A 10,284-nucleotide genomic window follows, 5' to 3' on the forward strand; every position below is an offset into this window, starting at 1 on the left:
GTCAGCCATCTTGGATGACCCCTCCGAGCGTCCAATGAAGACAAGCAGACTTTGTTGACATAAAAGTTTTCCACTTTATTGATTTGATGTTTCAAACTTGTCATGTGACCCTCTTCAAGCAAACACAGATGGTCACGTGCTCCGTCACCATGACGACTGCCTCGCCAGCTGAGACGCTCGCTATCGTTTGCAAATAAGAACAGGAAGGGAACGTTCCTTTACAGACGGGAGCCGCGTGACACTTTACATTCCAAACCAGCAGGTTGGGCTAACTTCCTTAGCAGCAGCCAAGTTGTCAATCAACCTCGTCCTGGCTTGACTGTCCTGGCGAGCTCTCCTCGGCCCGTCCCTCGACTGACGTTAGCTCGATGCTGAGGAAGGCAGACGCTGCCTCATGTTGGAACATGGTGGTACTACAAGACGTCAGCTAGCGTACAAACTGTCCCTTGAAGACGAGGCAAGAAGAACATTAGCAGGTGAGTTGTGGTCAACACATGGAAGAAGAACATGCTCGGAGTCTTCTCATGGGGGGGGGGGTCATGATTCAAGAGAAGTGCGGCATTCTGCTGCAGGTTCTGGAAGACACGGAAAATTTTGGCACCACAAGTGAAGAGAAAAAAAGGAGACGGAACAGGAAGTTGTCTTCACAAGGCTCACACCGCTGAGGGCAGATGCAGTAACCCCCCCCCCCTCCCCTCGCTGCCCTGCGGCGGTGTGAGCCCGGTGGGCTGTTTTATTTACCGCTTACGTGGCCTTGGCTACTTTGGTGCGCTTCATCCTCTTCCTCCTCATGAGGGTCACCTGAGGCCGCTTGAGGCCGGCGATGAGCAGCAGCAGTCTGGGTCGAGACTTGGTGAGCCAGCTCCTCAGCAACGTCCCCTTTGGAAACCTGCCACAGCGTCAGCACAGTTCATCCAACGTCCAAACAGGCCCCGCCCACTCACCCCCACCCGATCTGAAACATGTCTTTACAGTCTTCTTCTCAATGACCTCTGACCTCCCAACGTGCCCTTGTGGACCCCCTCCTCCCCAACCTGTCCTGAGACCGCAACATCAAAGCCGATCTTCCTCACATCAGACCCCCCAAAAATCCACCTTCTGCCGCCCCCACCCCCCCTCCCTGACCCTTCATGCCATTACCAAAGGTTCAAAAGAGTCCGGAGAACCGGAGCGCACGGCGGTCCTTACCAGTTGACCCCACACATTGGTTAGCTTGTGGGCCAGCGCCGCTGTGTGCCGCTTGAATGACAAGCTCACCGCTAGAAGCTTCACTCTGCACAAACACCAGCTGCCAATCATAATAGGAGGCCGTGACCCAGCCCGCGGGTGGCGGGGGGGGAGACCCAGCCCACTCAGCACTTCTCCACAGCTGACCAATCATCAACCTCAAACGCCTGTTGCCATGACAGCCCGCAACCAGAGGTGGAGGGGGTTTCGGGGGTTTTTGGCAAAATAAGCATCTGTTTATTTTTAGCATGTTGTTACATTAGCATTTAAATATCAGAAAAACTCAATCATTGAAATAAACACAACAGACACACACTATCAGCCAGTGAACACGCTAGTGAACATACAATGTTAGCACTGAGGAACACGCTAACAACCATAAAATGTTAGCCAGTGACCATGCTAACAAATGTGCAATGTTAAGCCAGGAAAACGCGAACAAACACATAATGTTAGCCAGTGAACACGCTAACAAACACATAATGTTAGCCAGTGAACACGCTAACAAACACAATGTTAGCCAGTGAACACGCTAACAAACATACAATCTTTGCTCGGGAACATGCTCACAAATATACAATGTTAGCAAGTGAACACGCTAACAAAAGTACTATGCTAGCCAATGAACACACTAACAAACTTACAATGTTAGCAAGTGAACACGCTGACAAAACTAGCCAGTGCTAGCCAGTGACAATGCTAGCAAAAGTGCAAAGCTAGCAAGTGAACACAGTTAGCCAGTGAACATGCTAACAAACGTACAATCTTAGAACATAAATGTAAAATTTTAAGTTTAAAAAAAGTTTAAAAAAATGTTAGTATGACTAATTGTTGACAGTTACTGACAGGCCTCATGAAAAAAAAATCACATTGAACCCCCCCCAAAAAAATAATTTAATTTCGATTTTAACAATTTTTTGGGCCCCCTGACTAATTGGAATTTGAAGAAATGAATCCCCCTGGCCCCACCCGTACCGGTTGCTGTGTTCTTATCAGCGTGACAACAAGATCAAAGTCTACGTTGTGACTGATATGAGAAGTCCAAGGTCAGAGGTCACCGTCGGCCCCACATTGTGCTGAAGCTGCGGGAGAAAAACGGGACGCAAACACACTCCCACCGCACACTAACACACTTTCTGCAGGTAAAGGAACTTTTACTCGTTCAGTTTGGCGTGTCTTTGAACGCCTCACGCTTAACATTTCTGTATTATGACTTATGAAGTGCAGGCTCCGCCCATCGGATTATGGAATGGTCATTAATAACAGTTTTGTTTTGTTGCTCGGATCTGTCAGGAAAATGGCCGCCAGGGTGCCAAAAGACAAGTGAGTTTGTTGATTGATTGATTGGTCGATTGATTGACATTCGCTCAGCGTGTTGTTGGGTCAGGTTTCACGCCGTCTGGCTGGCTTTCTTCATTCTCGGCTTGGGAACGTTGTTGCCATGGAACTTCTTCATGACGGCCACCATGGTGTGACATAGCTTCCTGTCAGCGTGGCGAAACACTACCGATGGGAATATTGACCATGTGATCGCCTCTTCAGTACTTTAGCAGCCGTCTGAAGGACTCCACCAATGAGACGGCAGCGGGGGAGGAGCATCGCGGCGTGCTGGAGGCCAGATTCAACAACGTCATGACGCTGTGCGCCATGTTACCGCTCCTCATCTTCACCTGCCTCAACTCTTTCCTGCACTCACGGTGAGCCCCGCCGCCATCTTGTTTGTTGAAGTGTCTGGAATGTCTTCCTCCTCGGCAGCGTTCCTCGCCCTGTACGTGTGGCGGGAAGCCTCCTGATCATCATGGCCGTATTCCTGCTGACGGCGGTTCTGGTTAAAGTTCCCATGGAGCCTCCGGTGTTCTTCGCCGTCACCATGGTGAAGATCGTCATCATCAACTGTGAGTCTGCTCCTATTTTTTGTGTCCCGGAGCGGCGAATCCCGTTGACGTTCCCAACCCCGTTTCCTACCAGCGTTCGGTGCCGTGTTACAGGGTAGTCTCTTTGGGATGGCAGGGGCGCTTCCCGCCTCGTACACCACGCCCATTATGAGCGGGCAGGGCCTCGCCGGGACCTTTGCGGCCTTCGCTATGATCTGCGCCATCGCAAGTCTGATGACGACCAACACACCTGTTTGATCCGGGACCGCCATTACCTTTGACCTCTTCCTTCCCGATTCGCAGGCGGTTCGGGCGTCCAAGAGGCTGCCTTTGGTTACTTCATCACAGCGTGCGTCGTTATTTGTCTTTCCATCTTGGCGTACGTCATGCTGCCTAAACTGGTACACACACACACACACACACACACACGGTTAGACATCCCGTCAAAATGTATGTGTGTGTGTTTAGGAGTTTTTCCAGTTTTACGAGCAGCGGAAAAACCGACGCGAGGAAGATGAGAACGTCAACCTGGCGAGCAAAGGTAACGACGCTGAGCGTTCTTTTACGACTTTCTTCTTCCTCATCCTGCTCCTGGTGGTCTTCCTCAGTTGGTGCAGGAAGCGGCGAGGGAACAGCCAGCGGGAATGTCTCCATGGTGACCATCTTCAAGAAGGTGCTGCTGATGGCGTGACCTCCGTCCTTTTATTCATTCATTCATTCATTTTCTACCGCTTTTTCCTCACGAGGGGGTGCCTATCCCAGCTGTCAGATGGGTGAGAGGCGGGACTGGTGGCCAGCCAATCACAGGGCACATATAGACAAACAACCATTCACACTCACATTCATACCTATGGACAATTTGGAGTGGCTAATTAACCTAGCATGTTTTTGGAATGTGGGAGGAAACCGGAGTACCCGGAGAAAATCCACGCATGCACAGGGAGAACATGCAAACTCCACACAGAGATGGCAGAGGGTGGAATTGAACCCTGGTCTCCTAGCTGTGAAGTCTGCACGCTAACCACTCGACTCTACTCCAGATCTGGGACTTGGCGCTGGCGGTCTGCTTCACCTTCGCCGTCACCATCGGAACGTTTCCCGCCGTGGTGGCTGACACTAAGTCCTCATTGGCTGATAAGAGTTCTTGGGGTGAGTCATGAGGGAAGTTCCGCCTTTTTTCTGCGTCTAACACTCCTGTCATGTGACAGACGTGTATTTCGTGCCGGTGGCCTGCTTCCTGCTCTTCAACCTGTGTGACTGGGGAGGGCGGAGCCTGACGGCGTTCTGCATGTGGGTGAGTGGTCAACTCGGGAACGTTGGTTGAGGCCCGCCAGCCTGCTGACCGCATTTCTGTTTTTGTTTGCCCAGCCAGGAAAGAACAGTCGGCTGCTTCCTGTTTTGATAGCCGCTCGTGTGACGTTCGTGCCGCTCTTCATGTTGTGTAACGTGCAGCCCCGCCTCCACCTGCCCGTTTTCTTCCAGCACGACGCCTTCTTTGCCGCCTTCATGGTGGCCTTCGCTGTCAGCAATGGTTACCTCGCCAGTCTGTGCATGTGCTTCGGGCCCAAGTGAGTGCAGCCTCTGCCGCCCCTGCCCCCCGCCACCCCTGCCGCCCCTGCAATGGTTACCTCACCAGTCTGTGCATGTGCTTCGGGCCCAAGTGAGCGCCGCCCCTGCCGCCCCTGCAATGGTTACCTCGCCAGTCTGTGCATGTGCTTCAGGCCCAAGTGAGCGCTGCCCCTGCCGCCCCTGCCGCCCCTGCAATGGTTACCTTGCAAGTCTGTACATGTGCTTCGGGCCCAAGTGAGCGTCACCCCTGCCGCCCCTGCCGCCCCTGCAGTGGTTACCCCGCCAGTCTGTGCATGTGCTTCGGGCCCAAGTGAGCGCCGCCCCTGCCGCCCCTGCCGCCCCTGCCGCCCCTGCCGCCCCTGCCGCCCCTGCCCTCAGTTTTCCTTCCTATGAACTTTCTTCTTGTCTTTCTAGGAAAGTTCTTCCTCATGAGGCGGAGACGGCCGGAACCATCATGGCCTTTTTTCTCTCTTTGGGTTTGGCTCTTGGCGCTGCCTTGTCCTTTGTGTTCAGAGCACTGGTTTGACTTGAGAACGTGCGCAGAACAACACGAGCACTGCCTTGTAAATATACTTGAAAGTGTTGTATTTGTTGTTAAACAGCAGAGGGCGTTGTCCAACATTCTACAACTACCTCACACCAGAGAAGAAGAAGCACCTGTGATTAAAAATGCTTTAATTCTATATAAGTGTAAGCAGTGCTTGGTGGGATGCAGGTCGGTCTACAAGAACAAAACCACTAAGGTGGGCCAGAAGGAGGTGGAGCTAAAGAGATTGTCAATCATTTAGCCACGCTCCCTGCTCGCCGTGTGAAAGATTGCAGCAGTTCTAAGGCACTCCCTTCAGACCATCTATGGAGGACGCCGAGGGTTCTTCTGGGTCACAGTCTGGCACATTCAAACTCAGAACCGGTCTCAGACGGCTGCGGCCTCTCGAGGAAGAAGACCCTGTTGACGGGTGCCGCCGACGCACAGGGAGGACTTCCGACGGGCGCAGGGTCAGCCATGTTGTACTTCTTCTCGCTGCGAGGAACTTTGACCCGCGCCTGGCCGTCCGCCTTCGGCTTGAAGCGTCTCAGTTTAACGGATTCTTTGGCGTCTCGGGTGCAAGGCAGCAAGACCCCCACGTCTTTGCGGAACTTGGAGCTGAGGCCGAAGTAGATGAGCGGGTTGTAGAAGCTGGCTGACTTGGTGAAAAGCCGAGTGAAGATGCTGGTCAGGTTTGGCACGTGGAATCCAAAGGCGGACCACATGGACACCACGGCATAAGGAGACCACGCCAGGATGAAGGCCGTGCAGATCACGATGGACACCTGACGGGAAGAGCAGAGTCATGAGCGGATGGCAAACACACAACCAAGAGCCGCAAGGCATGCTGGGAGGAAGAGAAAGCACAGCACGGTTCTTGAGGGTCTGCTAGGTTGTGGTCCTGGATCTACTCCACAAGGTAGCTACCCACGAAGAGGCAAGCTAACACAAGTCAAACGCACAATGGTGACGTCTCTCTCCATCTTCCTCTGGCGATCCGTCAGGTCGCCCTCAGACGCCAGCGCGTTCCCTCGCTTCACCGTGTTGATGATGGACACGTAGCAGAAGAGCATGGTGAGCACGGGCACGAAGAAGCAGAAGATGAAGATGCAGATGATGTAGGCCCGGTACACGGTGGAGTAGAGGGCTTTGGTCCAGTCGATCTCACATGTTCCGTAGCCACGATCTGTACGAGGTCATAGGTCATAGGTTGGAGGTCAGGTGGAAGAGGAGCACGGGAGAAAGGAATGGATGCAGGAAGTCCACCTGTGTAGCTTCCCCAGCCCAGAAGTGGCGCTCCAGACCAGAAGCCGGCCGCCATCCAGATCACCAGCAACGATACGGACACGCTGGTCATGTGGATGTGATGAGCTGAGGAAGAAGAACGAGAAACAAAAGGGTGGAAGGAACAGGAAGAGGAACCACGTGAGGACCAACCACATCAGCTGGGATATCTTTTCTATGGCAACAAGCCATGACCTCTGCCGGGGTGACATCCTTTTACGTAGCGTGTGACGCTGATCACCGTCAGCGTGTTGATGCTGCCCAGTCCAAACAACAGCGTGAAGAAGCCGTCCACCTGGAAGACAAACAACAACCCGCAAAGGTCAGCGTCAAGCTCCGGCACCGTTAAGAACATTAAGTTGTGCTACCTCACAGGTCCAGATGGATGAGATCAGGTAGTCGCTGTCCTGGAAGATGTTGAAGATCTCTATGATGCCTCGAGAGTAGCCGAACACAGAAATGCTGGCGTCGGACACGGCGAGGTTAAAGGTCAAATAATCAGTAGGCTGCAGCGAGGCCCTCTGGCGGTACAACACGAAGAGAACGATGCTGTTCCCGAACCAGGACAACCACCCTGACAATAGATACAAAACTTCTGATGACCGGTTTCCATGACAACAACCTGAAAACAATGAAAGATTTGAAGAACGTTTCCATGACAACACTGAGATCCACCACAAACAAAGTGACATTGCCACCTACTGGTGCATCCATGTTGTTAAAAGTTTAAAAACTCACCCAGTAGCAGCAGGTAGACTCCAATGATGGTCTCACCCTGGTCCGACAGAGGGGGGTCTCGGCCTCCAGTGGGGGTCAAGCTGTTGTTCCTCCAGAGTGAAGAAGAAGAAGACGAAGAAGAAGACATGGTGGTGTTGTGTTAACCGAGTGAAGAGCTTGTGAAGAAGACAAGAGTCAAGAGTCTTAATCTGAGGTAAATATAGAGACCTGATCCCTCCAGCAGACCTCTGACGTCAGAACACACACCGTCAAAGGTCACGCAGTGTAATTAATTAATTAGTCTTAATTGTTGATTGTCAACATTTGAAGTGTTTTGCTTAGTATCATAATTAACTTTTATTTAGAGCATTGACTCCGCCTCTACTTCCTCCCCTCAGTGTGTTTGTACTCGTTGCCCATATAAGGCGCGCCAGACCTCTTTATATGGAGAAAAGTAGTTCCACGTCACACGTCAAATACTGATATTACTGCGCATAACACCATCTAAAGCTCTGTTTTGTCCATGTAGTTTAGACATTATGAAGATTCAAAGTGTTTTCAGGTAGTTATTGACTACTTGGATTATCCCAGTGGATAAAATCGCGGCCGGAACTGGGAACTATCTTGTGTTGCGGAGGAGGCTAGATGGGCGCTGCTCGGCATTTCCTTAAGTGGAGCGGAGCGTTTCTGGGGGAGGGGCTTGTCCAAAATGTGTAAAATGTAACTTCTCAAGTGTCTTCTAAATAAGATTCGCGTCTCGTTGTCTTCTCCGCGGAGTTTCTACATTGCTACATTGTGGACGTAAGGTGATTATCTGGACACGACACGACACGGCACGCGCGACTTGTTGCGAAAGTGCTTAGCACAGGCTAGCTGCTTAGCACAGGCTACCCCGTTAGCTCACGTAGCTTTGTCGCTTCCGTTAGCTGACTCCGTCTCACCGGAAGTTCTAAACGCCGCGGGAAGATCCGTGTCGGACGCCGCCACCGCGGGGTTTCTTCCTGCCGCAGGTGGAGGGTTGTAAATGGGCACTCGAACAGGACAATCGGGCAACGGAACCGCCACAGAGGCGGACGGAGGCCGGTTTGAAGTGAGGGAGTACGGCACGGAGGTGATTGACAGCGGCTCCGAGCAGGACTCCGACTCCGGGGAGGATGAAGACCCGGCTCGGGGGTCAAGCGAGGCTCGAAGAGGTGTCAAGCGGGAGAGGGACGAATGGGCACTCGCCCAGCAGTCCTCCGCTCCTTCCGGAGGCCTGAGCGGGGTTCACGGTGGCGTCACCCCGGGGATGCCCGGAGCGAAGCCCGGCAAGAAAACTCGGGGGAGGGTGAAGATCAAGATGGCCTTCATCGACAACAAACTGAGGCGATACACAACTTTTAGCAAGAGAAAGACTGGCATCATGAAGAAGGTGAGTGATGGCACTGGTCACGTGATCAGTGATGAACATGTAGGCTAGTTCTGACGTCAAGTTATGCCTTCCCCCCCCCCCCCCCCCCCCCCCCCAGGCGTACGAGCTCTCCACGCTAACTGGCACTCAGGTGTTGCTGCTGGTCGCCAGCGAGACGGGTCATGTGTACACTTTCGCCACCAGGAAGCTGCAGCCAATGATAACATCCGAAACCGGCAAAGCGCTGATCCAGACCTGCCTCAACTCCCCAGACTCGCCGCCGCGCTCTGACCCGTCCTCTGACCAGAGGATGAGCGCCACAGGCTTCGAGGAGACCGACCTCACTTACCAAGTGAACGAGGCTGATGGATGCCCTGACATCGCCAAGGTGATGATCAAACCAGATTTCATCTCACATAACCACCAATCAAAAAGCGGCAAATGCGTCACATGACGACCTGTCTCTGCAGGACCTCAACAAAGCTGCCTTCAGCACGTCCAATATGGCGTGCAGCACGACGTCGTCCTCTGCAACAATGCAAGTGCAGACGAGCGCCGCCTCCTGGCAGCCATCTTCCACCAACGGCGGGGTGTTGAAGACGTCGGCGGGCGTGGTCTTTCCCGCCGGTTTCACTTTGATGTCAGGTAGTGGGTGTCGGACGCTTTGCATGTTGCTCTTTTCACTGCTGCTTACCCGTCTTTGGCCCCGCCTACCCTGCACCTGCGCTCAGGTGCGTCACTGACTCCTGGCACGCACACCATCCCGCTCAGTCAGCTGCAGGGTCCTGTGGCCCCTGGCCCCGCCGTCACGCTACACGCCCCTCCCGCTCAGCAAACCACGCTGCTCCGCCTCCCCACGACTGTGTCACTGTCAGGTGAGCCCACCTGCGGTGTTGTGTTGTCATGTCCGAGATTCTCACGTCTGACATGTCGTCAGGGGGCGGAGTCTCCCAGCAGCTTCAGAACATACAGGTCCAGTCCAGCAGTCAGCCGACCTCCACCAATCAGAGCAGCTCTGATATCCATAGCCCCGCCTCCTCCACAGGTAAGCGCTGTGCCTCCCGGACAAATATAAGACCATCCGTGATTGGCTGATGTGTCTCGTTTATCCACAGCTACTGCCATCTCCTCTTCGTCTTCAGTTGCCACTCACATGATGTACCCTGGGGGGCACACGGTCATGTACGCCGCACCCACTTCCTCTCTAGGCGACGGCGGCCTCACCGTCCTCAACACCTTCTCCCAAGCAGGCCACGCCCAGTCACATGACTCTGGTACCAGCCTGCCTCTTCAATTGCACCATCATTGATGTTGTTATTCAACGTCTAATCCGTTTTGTTTGTCAGCGGCCGTCCCGCAGGTCTTCCTGGCGTCCCTCCCTCCGGTCACCGCCCAGATCCCAGTCTCCGCCGTGCAACTGCACCCGGTAACGCATCGGAATGTTCACACAGGTCATTGAACGCGGCAATGCTCTAACTTGTTTATGTCCAGATGGTGATCAGCCAGCAGAGCACCGGCGGCCCCGCCAGCAACCTGACGGAGCTTCAGGTGGTCAGCGTGGACGTGCAGCAAGCGAAAGAAGACTGACCACTTCCTGTTTACGTATCATGTCGGAAAAGAAAAGATTTTTATCAGGAAAATTGTCTTTTCTTCAAAAAAAAAACAAAACATTGTTTTTACTACTTCTCAGTTCCTTT

The 10,284-nt window shown here is 53.2% G+C and overlaps 3 protein-coding genes across 8 annotated transcripts; 2 read left to right on the plus strand and 1 right to left on the minus strand.

Annotated features, from left to right (window-relative positions):
• The first annotated feature begins 103 nt into the window (after positions 1-103).
• Positions 104-5,358, plus strand: LOC131100146 (equilibrative nucleoside transporter 1-like). 5 transcript variants are annotated; one of them, XM_058046113.1, is made up of 13 exons: positions 104-2,369; positions 2,450-2,550; positions 2,599-2,696; positions 2,770-2,924; positions 2,983-3,122; positions 3,196-3,330; positions 3,405-3,502; positions 3,570-3,642; positions 3,710-3,774; positions 4,142-4,250; positions 4,310-4,395; positions 4,470-4,669; positions 5,085-5,358. In XM_058046113.1, exons 2-13 carry the CDS (start codon positions 2,472-2,474, stop codon positions 5,194-5,196), a joined length of 1,350 nt encoding a protein of 449 aa, XP_057902096.1. In that variant the 5' UTR covers positions 104-2,369; positions 2,450-2,471; the 3' UTR covers positions 5,197-5,358. The 5 variants fall into 5 exon arrangements, with proteins under 5 accessions (XP_057902096.1, XP_057902098.1, XP_057902097.1 ...); XM_058046115.1 differs by having other exon boundaries at positions 2,615-2,696; XM_058046114.1 differs by having other exon boundaries at positions 2,455-2,550; positions 2,615-2,696.
• LOC131100203 (opsin-5-like) lies at positions 5,314-7,402 on the minus strand. 2 transcript variants are annotated; one of them, XM_058046117.1, is made up of 6 exons: positions 7,219-7,402; positions 6,849-7,102; positions 6,676-6,775; positions 6,463-6,567; positions 6,159-6,382; positions 5,314-5,981 (listed from the first exon to the last, which is right to left on the minus strand). In XM_058046117.1, the coding sequence occupies exons 1-6, from the start codon at positions 7,343-7,345 to the stop codon at positions 5,550-5,552; spliced, it is 1,242 nt and encodes a 413-aa protein (XP_057902100.1). In that variant the 5' UTR covers positions 7,346-7,402; the 3' UTR covers positions 5,314-5,549. The 2 variants fall into 2 exon arrangements, with proteins under 2 accessions (XP_057902100.1, XP_057902101.1); XM_058046118.1 differs by having other exon boundaries at positions 5,318-5,981; positions 6,849-7,054; positions 7,219-7,391.
• A 1,058-nt stretch (positions 7,403-8,460) lies between these two features.
• Positions 8,461-10,269, plus strand: LOC131100282 (serum response factor-like). The gene is made up of 8 exons (XM_058046124.1): positions 8,461-8,608; positions 8,792-8,975; positions 9,058-9,232; positions 9,319-9,462; positions 9,525-9,632; positions 9,703-9,861; positions 9,934-10,013; positions 10,079-10,269. Exons 2-8 carry the CDS (start codon positions 8,805-8,807, stop codon positions 10,172-10,174), a joined length of 933 nt encoding a protein of 310 aa, XP_057902107.1. The 5' UTR covers positions 8,461-8,608; positions 8,792-8,804; the 3' UTR covers positions 10,175-10,269.
• The last annotated feature ends 15 nt before the right edge of the window (positions 10,270-10,284 follow it).

Source organism: Doryrhamphus excisus, chromosome 1, assembly GCF_030265055.1.
Source record: "Doryrhamphus excisus isolate RoL2022-K1 chromosome 1, RoL_Dexc_1.0, whole genome shotgun sequence".
Classification (NCBI taxonomy): domain Eukaryota; kingdom Metazoa; phylum Chordata; class Actinopteri; order Syngnathiformes; family Syngnathidae; genus Doryrhamphus; species Doryrhamphus excisus.